This window comes from Diospyros lotus, chromosome 5, assembly GCF_014633365.1.
Source record: "Diospyros lotus cultivar Yz01 chromosome 5, ASM1463336v1, whole genome shotgun sequence".
Taxonomy (NCBI): domain Eukaryota; kingdom Viridiplantae; phylum Streptophyta; class Magnoliopsida; order Ericales; family Ebenaceae; genus Diospyros; species Diospyros lotus.
Genome location: NC_068342.1, coordinates 6,013,962 through 6,032,141, shown reverse-complemented (window position 1 = coordinate 6,032,141; position 18,180 = coordinate 6,013,962). Strand labels below are relative to the sequence as shown.

Below are 18,180 nucleotides of genomic sequence, written 5' to 3'. Positions count from 1 at the left end.
GTGTATTTAGTTGTAATCTCAATTGTCCAATAAGAGTTGAAATATAGAGAGATACAAGGCTTGACTGATAGCCATGGCTTTGGTCCACGATGTGGAATAGACTATAATGAAACATTTAGCCAGGTAGCCAGGATGACAGCAATTCGAGTTCTACTAGCCTTTGTAGCAAATAAGTCATGAAAATTATAGTAGATGGAGAGGACACATTTCTACATGGAGGAAGAGGAAGAGGTAGAGGAGGAGGCATTTTTAACAATTGAGATTACAACCAAACACGCCTTAATATGTCTCACTTCTCCAGACATCCAAACACATACACCACACACATACCCTTAATATCTCTCACTCTTCTCCTTCTTTATTCGGCAGACACTCCTTTCTCTTTTCTTTTTCCTCACTCTGTTCTCCTTTTTTCCTTCCTCATACACACAAATTCAGAGCTCAAGTCCTATATTTATACTTATTCAAGGTTGGAGGCAGAAGATTGTAGAAAGATGGGAGCGATTTCTAGAAAGAATGTTCTGGAGAAGGAAGTGGGCACCTTTTGGGAAGTTGTTGGAGGGAAATATAACGAGAGAAGCTTCTGGAGAAGAAACTTGCAGAGAAGCAATTTCTCGAGAAGAAGAAGAAGAAGAAGATGTTTAGAAAGAGAAAATTATATAAGAGAAGATTTTGGAGAAAGAGAGAGGGAGTCAGTGTGCTTCAATACTCCCCCTCAGCGATTATTCTCTCTTTTGTCACCATTCCAAGTTGCTGTAGAAACTCTGTGATCTTGGATGGATCCAAACTCATGGAAAATGTACATGACTTGTTCTCCTGTTTTAACTGATTGCATCTTAATTTCTCCTTGTAGCATTTTTTTCCTTGTATAGTGCTAATGAATCTCCACATGCTTAGTCCTCACATCAAATATCAATTTTTTTTGTAAATCTAATGTGATGTTTTTACTTGTTATTTCTACCTATGTTGTTTCTGCTAACATTACATAGACAGAATTTTAATTTTCTCCTTAATTTCATGATTGGCGTGCCATCAATCTTCAATCTATGATATACTTTCACATCTCTCAGACCAAACACAACATAATTACCTGGACTTGTTAATTGTGCCACAGACAACAGGTCCTTCCTCATTCTCAAAATATGTAAGATGTTTGGCACCTGTACTCTATAAGAGCTGGTTTGTGAGCTAATTACGATAGTTCCAATGTGCTTAATTGGCAGCCTTGTATCATCTGTCATCTCCACCACTCTGTTACAATATGTTGTCTTATTCACTAACCTTGCTTCATCACCTGCCATATGACTTGCAACTCCTGAATCGACTATCCAATTTTTATTGTAAACGACTTTGCCTTGGTTAAGGGCTGTTAAGACAACTCGATTTGCTGGGGCTTCCGTCTCTATTCCGAACTCAAGGTTGTCCTTTTCTTCCTTACTGTAAGGCCCGACTTTTGGGCCTTATTCTTGAGCAGCCCAAGGGGAGCCAAGCCCATGTGAGAAAGGAAAGCTACTAGGGCTCCCAGCTCCCTTCCTCCCCCTCTGCTGGCTCTTTTCCGTCTCTCTCCCTCTCTCTCTCTCATTCTCTTCCAAGAGCACTTTTGTAAATCATTGATTCTTTTAAAATCCAACCCTCTGATTGTGAATCCGCCCGTATTTTCACAGTAAAAGTGGCCCCGATCTACAAGGAGGTAAGTCTTTTAGTTTTATCAGGAATCATTTTCAGCACAGATTCATGATATTTACGTATATATGCGCGGTTTGGGTTTGGTCGAAAGTTTAAGCTTAGATCTATGGAGATTTGGCCGTTCGATCTTGCTGGTTTTTGGGTATATTGGTCGATGGGGATAAGGGTGTCGGGTGCTTGCCTCCGATCGCTGGAAACCACCGGAAACGGTGGCCGGTGGAGACTGCCAGTGTGTTTTTCAGTTCTGGCCCGAAAATTAAGAATCAGATCTAAGAAAATCTAGCCGTTAAATCTCGCCCATTTTTGTGTGCGTTAACCCCCTTGGCTTGGCGTTTCTAATGGTAGGCTCTGATCGTGGGAGTCTCCAGCCGGCAGCCGCTGGCGGCGGCGTTTGTGGCTGGTTTAGGCTGTTTTTGGGGTTGGCCTAGGTTGGCGGGGCCCAGCTGGTTCATGGGCCAGCCCAATGTGTTTGTGGCTGCGTCTGGCCCAGTTGTGGCAGCCCTTGGTCCATAACCCATTCTATTGACCTGTTCGTTGACCTTTTCATTAGTCAGTTTGGATTGACATTTTTGGTCTTGTATTTATGCAATTCTCATGTAATTTACTAATATTGTTAGGTGACTTTGATGTGACCCGAGAGCGTCTGTGGGAATCCCAAATATTTTATGACACTGTGAGTTGGTAAATTATATTATGGTGGCAATTGTTGCATTTATATTTTTAATCATCTTGGTATTCTATATATGCTAATCATGATTTCATTCTTTAATTGCATTTGGGAAAGAATAAAATCCATATTTTCTGATTTGTGCATATTGACACTCATAGCTGATTCCATAATTCCTGTTACTTTAACCAGCTCATGCTGGTACCTATATTTGATACACCGCATGTAATACTTTTAATACTAGATGGTAGCATAAGACGTGTATTAAAACGAGTAACTACTTAGAACCCTATATTGCTAACTATAGTAAAAGTTAGGCGTTGGTGCACCACATACTTTAGGGTGACAGATTTTTCCTCATTAAAGGTAATGGACTTTTTTTTGTAATTTAGTTGAGATGTTTAATTGTTAGAAGATTATGTATATTGTAAGGCTTACTATTCCCTATTTGAGTCTATGGCTTCTTAGGGCGTAGTGCTGGTCACTACCTTCAAACTTGGGGCGTGACAAAGTTGGTATTAGAGCTTAGGCGTTAGAACTTTGGGATGTAAAATGAAAATGATATGACACATAGGTACACAAATAAGAGGTTAAACACTTTCACGTGCATTATATTGCATACATTGTACTCTTAGAGCAAGTTTTTGGTAGAATAGGTATGAATATGAGCCGCAACATCTTCACAACCTTGCCCTGCCGAGGACTTTAGGTCCCTTATGCATATCATGATTGTGTATGTGGAGTTTTATGTTATTTGGTATATTATTTTGTTTTGTATGATAAGACAATCTAAATGTTGTATAAATCATGCCTCTTAAGACTCAAGGTGGTGCTAGCCAGATGCGTGGACGTGGCGGTTGTCATGGAAGAGGATAGGCTATTTTTGCCTTGCTTGTACTTGCTTGGGGTGACCATGTAAGGACAGTGACGAACAACACCAAGGGGATGGGAATGCACTTGTCAATCAAGACACCGGAGGAGCAGGCGGATCCTCTTGGTTATCATAGTTCATAGAGGATAGAATTCAATTGGGTGTAAAGGCAGCGGTAAGTGAGATATTAAAGAGTTGGGAGAAGTTGGGGGGATGGATTAGGGTTGCAACGGAGGACAGACTATGCCTGACGAGTCGGATCATGGGTTAGACACTCACTTAATAGAATTCATGCGATACAACTTGCCTTGGTTTGATGAGATTAGCGACAAAGTGAAGTCGAAGAAGTTCTTGAGTAAGTACAATAAGATATGTGAGGCACTAGGGTGCAACTAGCAGAGGATGGTGGAGTGTACTTGTAATGACCCATTAGTGGGTTTAGGACACTTTATCGATAATTTTGTGTGTTATATTTTGTCATTATTTGATCAATACTTTGGGAAGTTACAAAAAGTCAAAATAAATGAAAATTTATGTATGTTGAAAAGTCAAGCAAAGGAAGTGTAGGGGTGATTGAAAAGTCAAAGGAAAAAAAAAGGATTAAAGTTAAAGGTTGAAAAGTCAAAATTGGGGGATTTACCCAATCCCCAAATTTTGACTTTTCAACCTTTAACTTTAATCCCTTTTACTTTATTTGACTTTTTAACCATCCCTACACTTCCTTTGATTGACTTGTCAACGTACATAAATTTTCATTTATTTTGACTTTTCAACTTAACATATAATTTCTCAAAGCATTGATCAAATAATGACAAAATATAACACACATAAAATTATCTATAGAGCGTTCTAAACCCACTAACGGGTCGTTGTAGTATTGTCTTTCAATTGGAAGGCCTAGCTTATACATGGTACGAGCATATGAAGACAACTAGACCACCAGGTGCACCACAACTAAAGTGGGAGGAATTTAGCAGCAAGTTTAGGGAGCGGTTCATCCCTAAAAGCTGTGAGGAAGGCAAGGGCTCGGAATTGATGCAGACCCCCGACGTGATAGTGGAATAATACAACTGCATGTTCACGTACCTTGTAGAATTCGCTAAACCTCCCTAAGTACAATTTTCGTGAGATGAGGTGTACGTGCTGTAGCTAGAGCGTTATTAGGGTATATGTAGAAAAATTGTTTACCCTGTTGCTCATCGTCAGAATTGATGCCAACTTACAAATCTAAAATATTTAGGAGTAAGCCTGTCATTGGCTTAGTGATATGACTCGTAGGTACATGTCCACTCTAACGGTAAGAATTGTGATAAGCGATTCTATTACATATACTTTAGTCACGCTTTGGCTATAGCATGTACACCTCTCCTTATTGAAATTGTGCTTAGGGAGGTTTAAGTTTCTTATGTAAATTAGTAAATTTTGGATATTGTTAACATATGATGAATTTTGGGCCGATGAGCAGTTCAATTTCAGTTTAAAGGTAATGGGATTTTTTTTGTAATTTAGTTGAGATATTTAAATGTCGGAAGATTATGTATATTTTAAGGCTTGTTATTTCCTGTTAAAGTCTATGGCTCTTAGGGATGATACTGGTCACGTTCCCCGAACTTGGGGCATGACACTTACGTTCCATCGTTGCACATGAAGCCTAAAATGCCCATTCTTCTTCACTATAGTCTTCTATCTTCTTTGATGTTGCAATATTTCCTTCAATAGAGCGTTTCTTTTATCTGAAGTCTCTAGCAAAGTGACCTTTCCTGCTGCAGTTGAAGCACTCAACATTACGCCAGCTGTAGCTGCTCGAACGTCTTATCTTCCAATCCTTGACAATTTTGAGCTCCCTGCTGGGTAGCTCTTTTCATGTTGCCTTGGTATTTCGTTGCGTGGGTTATTCCATTGTGATCCACCTCTTCCTCTTCTGCGACCTGGGCCGCTAATAATGCCTCTTCCTTTGTTGTTTTGTGAAAAACTCCCGCCATTTGTTTTTCTTGAGCCTTCTGATCAACTAGTAAAGTTTTTAGTTGTTCTAAGCTCAGTTGAGTTTCCCAGCCTTATATAACTGTCTTAACCCATGAACAATTTTTCTCATCATTTTAGCATCTGAGATTTTTGACTCTAGATCCAATTCAGAAATTTCTTGGCATAGTATTTTCACTTTTGTAAAATATTCCCTTATTGACATATTATCTTGCTTTAATGACATTTAATAATTCATTTTCAAGGAGCTAGAGCCGTGTGTTATTTTTCTTTGTAAATCGAGCAGGTAAAACATCCCACGTGGCTTTAAGAATGGTGGCGTACGTGGTGTGGTGTGCTCTTAGCATATCCTCCTCAATGGCAAACGTTGCCTTCGTAGCTTTGATCTTCCATTTTCGGTATGCAACAACTTTTGTTTTTGAGGGTGGCATGCCTTCATTGCCCTTTACGACTTCTAATAAATCTTTGCTCTCTAAGTAAGACTCCATACATATCTGCCACGTGCTATAATTTTCATCGTTTAATTTTTTAATAGCACTTATTACTAGGCCATGATCAGCCATAGTGACTGACTCAGTGTGAGTGTGATCCTCGTCAATATCGAGTGGTAAGAGAGTTCACAGTCCCAGACTGCAGAGAGTCAGAGACAGAGCCTCCTCAACAGATTCTTCACACCAATCCCAGACCTATTGAGTTCATGATGATCCTTGACCGCTTCTTCGGCAACACCTTGATTTGTAATATCTCCAAACAGTGTTTCGGTCCCTAGTTAGCCAACCTGGCTCTCTATACCAAATTGTTGAATAAAAGTTGAAATACAAACTTTTATTCAATAATACATTGATTGTTCCATGACGAGATCTCCAAAACCCTCCTATCAAAATGGTGGATAATTTCAAGTTAAAATTTTCAGTCTTTTGATTGGAAATATTTCTGCTAAACTAGTAAAGTCAAAATGGAGGGCATATGGTTGTATTGCATAGTGATTTAGTTCTATTTCTATATTTGCTTTTGCGAGAGAGAGAGAGAGAGATTGTGATCCATTAGAATGTTTAATAATGATGATTTAAAGAGATGTTTTTATCAAATTAAGAGTTAGTAATTGAGACTTGAGTTGAGCCGAGTTTTAGAGAAAATAGAAGTTTGAGCTCAAAAACTTATTTAAGCTCAAGCTCATTAAGAATATATTAAGTTGAGAGCTCGTCTCGTCAAAATCTTGTTTATCATGTTAAACAATCTCGAGTTTGAGCCAACTCATTTAATGTGGTAAATGGGTTTAGGTGAGCTAGATTTTTTTTTATATATAAATTAAAGCCATTAGTTTTTTTTTTTACATAAAAATATAATAAATATAAGTATAAATTCTCAAGACAAATATAACAAAACTGTGCAAACAAATATAAACATCATTTTCATAAACACAAGAATAAATAACAAAATAAATAAAAATTTTAAATATAATAATAAATATGTTCAAAACTACTTGATCATGGATAAAAATAAGTTCAATCATCAATTTTAAATCCTTAATAAACCACCAACTCTATGGCAAAGGAATCTCCCCAACATCATTATCCTATAAATAAAAATAGAAGAATTAATAATTATTTGTAATATTAAAATATAATGATAAAAAATATTTATTTCGTTATAATGTTCACGGACTTGTTCATGAGCTTTGTTTGTAAGTCAAATTGAGTTAGCGTTCGCTTTGCTCCAACTCTAAATTGGAGATCAATCTTTTTTCGTTTACAATACAAACTAAATATAAACAAGATTTAATCAAGTCAAATACGGGGTGTTCAATTCAACTCATTTACAATCCTAAGGAAATTAATGAAGGAAAACATGAACAACATAGAACATCATCAATATAAACCTCTGTCTGAAAAAGAAAAAAGAAAGAAAGAAACCTCCACATTGGCATCCGGGGGCAAAGATCGATTGTATAGATGTTTACACAAAATAAAAGGAAGAAAAAGAAAAAGAAAAAAAACTGGATTCCGGCACGAAGAATAATTTCAATTTTCAGCTGTACTTTCCAAATCTCCAGGCTGAAATGGAGAAAAGGGGTTTATTGTGCCAGCGAAAAATCGCACATCTTTTCTCTTCTTCTATGTTATAGCCGCCATAGCCTAGGGTTTGCAACAACCCTGTTGCCTGCAACATACTATGGTAACTCAAAGGGACTCTCCCGAACCCAGCGAACTCGAGCCTTGGAATCCACCTCTCAAGTTTTTCATGTCTCTCCTTTCGTTCAAACCCCTCACATGCTATGATGTTCTTAATTTCCTCTCCGAAAAGCATCTTCTCAACCTTATAACGCTCTACTGATGCCCTTGACACGGTAGATTGTAAGCCATCAAACAATGCTCCATAGAAGTTCAATGCTTCCGTTACTCTATCAACTAGACTATGGCCATTATGGTCAGATTCTTGCTCCATCACCATCACCAACTTTGGTGAAAGTTGCCTCAGGCCATTCAGAAAATTTATCATGTTTGGTGAAGAGGCATAATATAGCGTTGACAATGGCGATGCTGAATCAGGACTTGGGCTACACAGATTAGCCACATCTTTTACAAGGAAATCTCTTAGAGTGAGTGAATTCATCTTCAACAGACTTTGCAGGTGAAGAGAATTCGAGCTCTTGGGCATTGACGGGGAGTTTCTGCGAACCATCTCATCCTCGGATGCCAAGAGAGAATGCAGTTGAAGCACGGAGATGACTGCAACAGCTTCTCCTGTCTTAACACGCAAAAGGTCCATATCGAGATTCTCCAACTTACTAACTATAGGATTGAATTGAAATGGAAGATCCAATTTTTCAGCTTCTTCACTCAGTCGATGACCCATGAGTTCCAACACCTCTTTCTGTTGATGGATGCCTGTAATTTTCAAATGAGGTGGCCCTTGAGGACGATGACGTAATGCATGAAGGAGATCAATCCACTGAGCAGGTTCAGAGGAATTTAGGTCGACAATATGAACCACCTTCTCCCCTTCCATAGCCTCAATAATTGCAAAGTTTGTGATAAAATACGCACATCTTAAGAAAGGGCAGAGATCGAAGAACCATCTCTGGACTAGAATTTCTTCAGAGACAGATGAAATTTTGGTAGCACTGAGGGCCTTGTGCAAACCAGGCCATCCTTTAAGCATGCGATTCGCAAGAGCTTCAGTAAAGTAAGCAGCAATTCTCTGCATTGCATCACCTTCAGCGGAGGCGAGATGGGAAATTTGCTCAAGGGTAGCATTGGCTTTATCAAAACAACCCGCTGCTATGTGATTAGCACAGTTGACAAGCAGCTTGATCAGGCACAATCCTCTCTCCTCGGATTTCATTCCCGGGTGCCATGGATATGGTGAACCCAATCCAGGTGAAAGTGACATCAGTGAGAATAACTGAAGAGGTGATGAACTTACGGATGATGACCCATCCTCTTGACCCATAGCTGCTATGACAGCAAGATTGGACTCGGGACACCTGAAATGCATGGTGTAGTCATAATCATAACGGTTGCAACAGAAAAAGTTTAGAAATGATCATATCAATTGTCCTAAGCCAATATTTCATTGGAGGAAACTGTTCTTGAAACAGAGAACTTCAAATCCCATGTTCATGTTGTTTTGCTTCCCAAACTGCCGGTGGTTGCCGATGATAATGATAAAAGTACAAACAAAAATACAAAATTTTCAATATGTTCCAATAAGTAACATCCTAAAGAAGCCAGCTGAACTTTTACAACTAGTTGAATAGTTTTTAGTCAAAAATGATTCAGATTGTCATTCCTTTAATGGTTCTTCACTTCCCTCCCAAACAAATTGTGAACTATAGGAAAGGTGAACAAAAAGAAACAAATTTGCTTCCTCATCAAACACATCGAGCAGGCAGTTTGCGTTGAAGAGTTCTTCATCAACATTAACCTCTAGGTTGGCCCAATAGTAAAGAGCTACAGTACTCTCCTCTGCTACCAAAGTTCAAGCCTCTTGTGGACAAGCCCATACATATATTTCTGCGTAACAACTTAATGCAGTGACTTGAAAGATCGCTCTTGAAAAATGTTAAATGAACTTAACGATACATGTGTAAATGCACAAAAGTTTATGCATATTACGAGTAGGTTTCAATTATTTCGATCCTACAGAGACAGAACAAGAAGAAGAAAATTACCAGCAACAGTTCAGTTGTACCTCACAGGAACAAGCAATTCAACAGACTGCAAGATTAAGATTCGAAAAAGGGTTTTCCCGTTGATCAAAATCCCAGACAAAATCATATGAATATTTCCAAGGCTTCGCAGGATGTATCTGGCCGAAGGGTATGTTGCCTTAGGAGCGGGCCAATTAGAATTAAAAGCCCTTGCCATGAAGGACCTCTCTATGGCTGCACTTTCGACAATTCAAGTTGTCGTTTCTTGTCGGCGTTAATTTCTATTACTTTGGAGGATCCGAGGAATTTGGATATGTTTCTATGAAAGAACAGAGCCCTCTTTAGCGTTTTCCAAGTGCATACAAAGCCAAGATGGGAGAAAGAGACAAGGAGGTCGTCCGAAAAGCAGAATGTTTATCCAAATCTAGCTGTGGAGTGTTAGATGGGAATTCTTGGAATATGCCCTAGGTTATATATTTAACTAGTAATCATCCTTGTCTTGTGTTATTGATGTCATTATTATCTTCTCCAACGTGCTGGTTAAGAGCCGCTTTGGCTAAGTTTGTTCAAATAGAATTTTAAACTATCTTTAGCTTAATTTTTTTAAAAATTTAAATTATAGTCATGTTTTAAGTTAATGAAGTGTTCAATACTTTTAACTTATTAGCTAAAAGGTTACGTATTTAATTAAAAAAAAATTATAAGTTGCTAGAAGTTATAAAATGACAAAAAAAAGACATGTATATTTATATAAAGAAACTATATATATGTAAACTATTATGTATATATAAATACCTAAAGAAAAAAACTTTTTAAATTTTGAGAGCAACTAATATCATTCTAATTGTGGGCATAACAATCCGGCGGAACCCATCGACAACGGGTATTGTTGTAGGCAATTGGGAAAGCATCCTAGTAGTCAACGAAATCCATAGTCAATGATTTTCGCAAAGGTGGGGCACAAATGATGAGTTCCAAGTCGTCTGAATCCACAGATCTAAAGCCTAGAGAAGAGCGGAGAGAGGGAGAGAAAACAAGTGACCAGAGACTGGGAGACATTGCCATTGCCGCTGTCGATACTTCTTCTGCCTTTGGTGAATAAAGTGAGGAAGGTACCGATGGCAACGAGGATGTCAACAACTATGATAGGAGGCGACCAGTGACTGACTGACTAATAACAAACAATGACAATGGTGGACGCTGGTGAGGAAGGCCTCATGACCACAAATCTCTCCACCTTCCAATCCTAAATAATATAAATCTGAATCCAATTCTGTCTGTATACATACACACGTTAATATGCCATCAACCCGCAGTGTAATACAATTATGGCAGCCTACTCATCTGTAAAAAAATCGAAGGGAAGATAACCAAAACAAACTCTATTACCATGATGAACTGGAAGTACATACAGAATTGAGACTGCTCAAAAACATATATACAAGACCATCCTTATATGGACACAAGAGAACAATCTGGACATAGGAAGTAAATACATTAAAGACCTTGAAAAACACTCATAGGATCCATCTAATAATTTTTCTAGGGACTGCATCACCAGTTAATATCATAAACATACCTGGAGAACAGAAAAGACATGCACACCATCATAAGTATTTCAGGAATTATCAAAAAAATTAACTTTAAAAATTTTAACATCGTCTGCCCATTTCAAAGCTTTGGTAGTGCTTGTGATGGCCGGAATTCTGAGAGCCGGCAACCAGAGTATGGCGGGTTCCGGCGGGCAGTGCCTTTGGGACGATGAGGCGTTCAATACAGAATGCTGGTTCTTTCTTCAGCCAGGGCCCATTATATCGGATGCATGCTGCGGCGCCGTGAAGAGGCTTGATGTTCTGTGCGGCTGCGATCGGCTGGACCCCAATGACGAGGAGTTCTTTGGAGAGAAACTGGCCTACGTTGCACAATTCTGCTCCAACCCCATTGCCCTCCACTTCCAGGCTCCAAATGTGGAAGTAATTAAGAGGATCCCATTCATTAATTCATCATCTCTAACATTCGGGTCGGTTTTGGTATACCACAAAAAAATAATTATTAAGTCTAAGTCAAATTCGATTAGTTCGGCTAATAAATAAAATTATTAACAAAGCATATATGATTCATATCATTTTGTATGAATTATATGATAATTACATATTTGTAAGATGTTTTCATTTATTACATCATCCTTTAGTATAATATTGTTATATATTTTTTCTCAAAATAAATTAATTATATATTATAGTAGCTAGAATATATATGAATTTATCTAAATTTCTTATAATTGATAACATATTTAACTATTTCTCATCAATTTTCTTTTTTTTTTTGTTTTTTCTATCTTTTTCTCTTTAGAAAAAAATATATATTCAATTTTATCCATTTTCCTTCATAAGATTAAATATTTACTATAAAGTTTATCTATAGATATTTTTTTAAATTTAAGTTTCCAAATTTATACACACACACACACACACACACATATATATATATGTATGTATGTATTAGAGGAGTAACTCATGTGTGTAAAAAAAATAAATAATTATAAATAATTTTTTTTATGATTATAGTTTATTTTTTAATTCGTTTAGATAAAATTTTAAATAAAATAAGTTGTTTAAATAAAATTTTAAATTTTAAATATATTATCGAAGTTTCAAATAAGTTGTGTTAATATAATTTTTTTTGTTTAATCTTTTTATAACATTTTTTAATATTGACCAAATTAAAATGTAGAGGGTAATAAAGATATTTTTAAAACACAGAATATAATCATGAATTTTACCTAAGGAGGAAGTAGAAATTTTCCTGAGACATTTTGCAACGGTTGCTGTGCAGATGAATGAATTAGTTACTGGGTACTCAAATTGGAAAGGAAGACAATTTGGGGTTGCCATCGATTATAATCGAATCAAATTGATCAAAAAATACTAATTGAACCGAACCGAATTACATGTAATAACCAAACCAAATCGATCGATTAAGTCTAACTAACCAAAATCAAATTAACTGAAATTTAAACTGAGTTAACTAAACCGCTAACCGATAATTGATTGTGCAAAATCAGTATAGAAACAAACTAATTTGCAAAAATGAAATACAAGAACAACATCAATTGATACAGAAAAATGCAAAACCATTTAGAGATTGAGATAAGACAAATCAATTTGTGCAAAAGAAGGAAATACAAACGAAAAATCCATAATGCAAATGAAGAAATATCAAGAAACTAACCTCACTGAAAGTCAAAAAAAATTGAAAATAAAACCCTAACCTAATGCCAATACTAACCTCAATTTGACGGTCGATCATCATTGGTATGGGTCGATCGCTCAAGCACAAGGAAATAAAAAAACAAGGAGATGAAGGGGATGGCGATTAGCGAAAGGAAAGGTGTTGGTCTGGGTTTGACGAAAGGGACGATGATCGGCTAAGGGAAATGCGGGGGGCGACTAGTTGCTAACGGCAAAAGAAAAGGCGTCGAAGGTGGAAGTGACACCGATGGCGATGGACTCGAAGGGTTGGTCTTTTTCGACGTCTCGCGTCCATCTTGATCTATTCTTCTAGTTCCATGTGAGTGAGAGTCTTTGCCTCGAGTGTCGCGACGTCAACATCGGCATCGGAGGGGGCGATGGTGTCTCCGTGCCAGAACATCTAAGACAATGGAAGGGAGAGGGCGGAGCAAACTGAATGATTGGTTCGGTCCTTCCGCCTTCTAATTTGGGTCTTCTCTCCTCTGTGTCTCTGTATCAGTTGTCACTTAGCCCAAGTGGATATTTTCACTTTGCTTTTATTCTAAACCCAAAATTGTGTCGTTTTTGTAAGTTCGGTTCGATTTGATTATTTCGTTTATTTCAAGCAAAAAATCAAATCGAACATTGAAAATCAAACTTTCCAAAAAAATTATCCGAACCGAAATTTTGAAAAAAAAATATCCGAACCGAATCGATCGAACTTATCGGTTCGATTTTGGTTGCTTCGATTTAACTGAAATTGTGCTCACATCTAAAGCCAATGCTCCAAATTCACATTGTCATGCCATCATTGCGACCTTTCTGTCGTCCCTACCACGAGCACACCCGCATGCAACAACACTACTACATTTCACTTGCAACTTGTGTAACAAACTTAACATAATGCATGTTTTCGATCAATAGATACGTACGTACTAAAAACCCGTGAATGCAAGAGAATCAAGAGAAGACACAGAAGCCTAGCTAGAGAACAGAGCTGGTTCTGTGTGTTTTAAGGCCCAGAGTAAATTTTATCAAGTGTGCCTCTTTATACAAATTAGATAAAAAAATTAAAAGTTATCAATTAATTAATTTTATTAAAATTATAAGAATTTACAAAAAATAAGAAATAATACGTTGGGGCCTTATTAAAACTTTATTTGGAGAAAATCTAATGGGACAAAACTCCAAATAAAGGAAAAAGAGTACCCCGCTTTGAAAATATTGCATTAAAAAACAAAAATTACATATTTGAATCTATATATTTGGCTAATAAGAAAGTCTGTTTTGATTCCTCATATTTTGTTTATTTATTTTATATTATATTATATAATTAATAAGAGACTTTTCTTTTTAATTACATTTCTTTTTGAGATTGAGAATTAATTGGTTGGCTTCTCTTTTTTATTGATAGAATAGAGGCGACAATTTTTTTTCTTAATTTTTTACACATATATACATAGGTTTAAAAAAAAAATTTGGCCCCTCAATTGTGGGCCCTAGACAGTAGCCCTGGCCAGGGCGGGCTCTGTATATATATATATATATATATGTATTAGTATGTATTAATTAATTCAAGTGTTGATATTAAAATTAATTAAGGTTCTAATTAATCATCATCTTCTGTTTTTAATTGTTTCAGGCTACACAGTTCCATGAAGTTGCCCTGGAGATCTCGAAGGTGAGACTTTGAATTGTAGGTGTAATAGAATAAATTGAAGTGGGTTTTGGATAGATCTATTGGGACTGTCTCGGACTTTTAGTATATTTGGGTTGTATTTTCTCCAATTCTATCCTTGATTATTAATAATATTTCACCTTATCAATTATTGAAAGATAAAAAGGGAAATTGGAAGGCAAATATATAGATGATGAATTGCGAAGAACGCAAAGATGGGTTGGTAAAAATGGCAAAGAGTCGGCGGAGTGATAGTAGGCAGACAAGTTACGGGAGTGGTTTGGTGAATTGTGAGAAGAGAAATACTGATAAAAGCAAACAAAAATTAAATTAAATTAATATTTTTAAGTGGTATTTTACAGTTATATTAAATTAATATTTTTTCAAGGTATTGGGTGAGGTGGGTCTGGTCCTCCACAGTTAAACAATTACCAATTCAATTTTAATTGGCTAAACCAAAAGTGAAAAGAATTTCAAACCAAGCCAACAATATTAATACTCACCCATTTCTTCTCTTCTGACTTTGAATTGCCCAACTTTGGCAATTAACAAAAGTTTAGACCAATCAGGAAGGGGGGGGGCGGGTTCCGAATTTCTCCGGCCGACCACTACTATTGAAAGTTTAGGTTTTTAAAATTTAGCATTCTCTGAAATGGTCAAATTTAAAAAGTATTGTAAGTTAATAATTAATGAAAAAAAAATGTGGTTGAATTGCACAAAGAAGAATAAGGAAATGAAGAGACGTGTTTTTGAACAATCAAGTCAAGGGGGTTTGAGTTCAATTTGAGTCTGAGTTTGATAAAATTCTTAATAAATGAGTGTAAATTTAACAAAAATTAGGTCGAATCCACTCTTTTGTAACTCCCTTGTATTACAGTGTTTATTTATAATCCATATTACCTTTCTTCATTTGGTTATTAAATCTCTCTGGAAGACACCCTAAATCTAACGAGAGCAACTTCCTCTTGCCTTGTGCGACAATCATCAAATAAGAAGAAAATGAAAAAAATAATATACAGAGTTCTGTTACCAAAACATTAACACACACCTGTCCCAGCTCTTACATACTGAGCCCCCCCCCCTTTACCCGGGGAAAGCAAATGGACCCCTCTGATTTGTTTTTTTTTTTATATTTATTTATTTTCCCTCCTACCAAACAGCCGGCGGAGAATAGACCATTTATTTATTTATTTTCTTTAATTCTAGAATACATTTTAGCTGGCAGATTATGATTAGTCAACAGCCTAAAAGCAAGAGAAGACGATGCCATGCCCCCAACAGCTTCTTAATCCATTCGCCCTTCATTTCACGAGTATCTTGTCATAGAGTCAAAGTAGCCGTTGCACCCTTTCCTCCTCGGCTCCTCCCCATTTAAATACCCAAAATCTTCGCGACAAGAATCCCGTGTTCACAGCTCCGCTCCACCCCCCTACTCTTCCTACGAATCCTTCTTCTTCCTCATCTCTGCAAAGCAAAGTATAAGAAGAGATTCAATTGGAGAGATGTTTAGCACGGTGATGAATCGTCCTCTTCGGCCGGAAAGCGCGCTGTCGATGCCATTGTTGTCAGCAACAACCACCAGCAGTAGCAGCGGCGGAAGCAGCGACACCGACGACAGCCCCCCCGCGTCGCGCCGCATCCAGCTCCATGATCTCGGGTATCAAATTTCAAGCATGTCCAGTTCGGTGTTCCGCTCTAATTATAAGTCTCTGGCGGTTCTGTCGGGCCATGTTGGATCGGTTTCTTGTCTGGCCTTGTGCGGCGAATTCATACTCAGTGCCTCGCAAGGCAAGGACATCATCGTCTGGCAGCAGCCTGATCTCCGGCAGTTCACCAAGTTCGGGCAAGGCGACGGTTCGGTGAAAGCCCTTGTCACGGTCGGCAACAAGGTCTTCACGGCCCATCAAGATAGCCGAATCAGGTCTGTCTTTTAACTTTTGTACGTGAAAATATTCACAACTATAATCGAATACCACATCATTATGGTGAAGTCGTATCACGTATTGAAATACTGAGTATTTGTTGAAAGTTTAATTTTAAGAAAATTTCCAACCGCCATGTATTCACAATTTGAATACATGGTAGGATGTTATTAGATTGTGATGATATGGTGTTACAGTTATATCGAATATTATCTGCACTTTTGCAACTCTCTTTATAATGGCTTTGCACGAAAATCATATAATTCAAAATAAGACAATATTCATTGTTTTGAATCTCTCATGTATTTTTTCCTAACAGGGTGTGGAAAGTGTCTAGAAGGTCTGAGAATGTGTTCAGGCTCGTTGACACACTTCCCACTACAAAGGATTATCTGGGGAAGTTCATGAAGCAAAGCAATTACGTGCAGACTAGGAGGCACCACAAGCGGCTGTGGATTGAGCATGCGGATAGCATTTCATGCTTGACAGTGTATAATGGGTTGATCTATTCCGGTTCTTGGGATAAGACCCTGAAAGTGTGGAGGATTTCGGATTTGAAGTGTTTGGAATCGATTAAGGCCCATGATGATGCCATAAACGGATTGGTTGCAAGCAAAGGAATTGTCTATTCAGCTTCAGCCGATGGGAAGATCAAGGCCTGGGGGAAAGAGGGGAATTCGTCACACTCTCTGAAAGGAATCCTGGAAGGCCACAAGGATGTTTCTCTGAATTCTGTCGTCGTTTCTGACGATGGAAGGTTCGTTTATGGCGGGGGCTCAGATGGGTTTTTGGTGGGGTGGCAGGGGAACAGAGAATTCAGCAGCTGGAAGATTGTGTGTGAGGTGAAAGCACATCAAATGGCCGTTCTTTGTATGTGCCTAATGGGGGATTATCTCTGCAGTGGCTCGGCCGACAAGAGCATCGGCATCTGGAAGAGAGAGTTCAATGGCGGAATTTGCAGAGTTGGGAGGATAAGAGGCCATGAAGGGCCTGTCAAGTGTCTGCAGGCATCTCCTAATGGTGTTGGGGGTGGGTTCATGCTGTACAGTGGAAGCCTTGACAAAAGCCTGAGAGTTTGGTGGGTTCCTAAGAACTCTAATAGGGAAGAAGAAAACAAAGTTTCAGAGAAAACTTCCCCAATCTTGTTTTAGTGTGTTTGTGATGAAGCCCTGGACCCATGTTTTTTTCAGTGTCTCCAGTGCTACAGAGATTTTGTCTATAGTAATTTTGTCCATCTTGAAGTTTGGGTGAGAGTAAACTTTAGAGTTTAGAGTTTTCTGGGTGTAAATCTTAGGAAACAAACAAAGGGTAACTGTAGAGTATTTGTCTGTGTGGATGTGTGTTTGTTTGTCTTCTTTATCTTGTTCCCCCTATTTCCTTAATCTCTTGTTGGTTGTGAAGTGTAATTACAATATTGGGTCATTCAATTCAATTCAATAAGGATTATATGTTCTTTGGCAGTTCTGCTTCTGTCCTGCAGTTATATAACTATTTTATCAAGTGCCTTCCTGTATACTTATATTGTTCTGAACATAAATCTTTTTTTTGTATAAAAAATTTCTATCTGCAGATGATTCTTGCTACTCAACCGTATAATAAGTTAGGCCGACAGCAATTCAGATTACATCTGGACCACCATAATTAGGTGACTAAACTGAATGCTTAATTAATATAAGACTAGAATTGGGGTTTGTTTGAAGGGGGAGCAGGGGAATCTTCCACTAAATTATATGGCACTTTTGTGCTTTTTCCCTCAATAAACATGTATGTTCTCATGTCATGTTCCTTGCAGAGTTGGTAATAGTTTTCCACATTGGGGACCATCCCAAACCCTTAAAATCAGGAATGATGTATCCCCAAACGGGGAGTAGGGTCAAAGAATTCAAAACAGACACAGGTTGGTGATGATGAACGGACAAATCCATCCATGGTTTCAATTTCTTATACATATCCCTTTGCTCTTAATATTGTAAGCCATTCTAGTCGTCTTTTG

At 37.7% G+C, this 18,180-nt stretch overlaps 2 protein-coding genes across 9 annotated transcripts; one reads left to right on the top strand and one right to left on the bottom strand.

Moving 5' to 3' along the window:
• Positions 1–1,202: 1,202 nt before the first annotated feature.
• On the top strand, positions 1,203–17,711 carry LOC127801841 (protein JINGUBANG). 8 transcript variants are annotated; one of them, XM_052337300.1, is made up of 5 exons: positions 1,236–1,690; positions 2,304–2,359; positions 14,230–14,268; positions 15,484–16,186; positions 16,507–17,711. In XM_052337300.1, exons 4-5 carry the CDS (start codon positions 15,768–15,770, stop codon positions 17,336–17,338), a joined length of 1,251 nt encoding a protein of 416 aa, XP_052193260.1. In that variant the 5' UTR covers positions 1,236–1,690; positions 2,304–2,359; positions 14,230–14,268; positions 15,484–15,767; the 3' UTR covers positions 17,339–17,711. The 8 variants fall into 8 exon arrangements, 2 of the variants coding, with proteins under 2 accessions (XP_052193260.1, XP_052193261.1); XR_008023199.1 differs by lacking the exons at positions 14,230–14,268; positions 15,484–16,186; positions 16,507–17,711 and adding exons at positions 5,491–5,602; positions 5,740–6,200 and having other exon boundaries at positions 1,487–1,690; XR_008023198.1 differs by lacking the exons at positions 14,230–14,268; positions 15,484–16,186; positions 16,507–17,711 and adding exons at positions 5,491–5,602; positions 5,753–6,200 and having other exon boundaries at positions 1,497–1,690.
• LOC127801840 (scarecrow-like protein 3) lies at positions 7,052–9,522 on the bottom strand. Its single transcript, XM_052337299.1, has 2 exons — positions 9,379–9,522; positions 7,052–8,691 (listed from the first exon to the last, which is right to left on the bottom strand). The coding sequence occupies exon 2, from the start codon at positions 8,655–8,657 to the stop codon at positions 7,233–7,235; it is 1,425 nt and encodes a 474-aa protein (XP_052193259.1). The 5' UTR covers positions 8,658–8,691; positions 9,379–9,522; the 3' UTR covers positions 7,052–7,232.
• Positions 17,712–18,180: the final 469 nt, after the last annotated feature.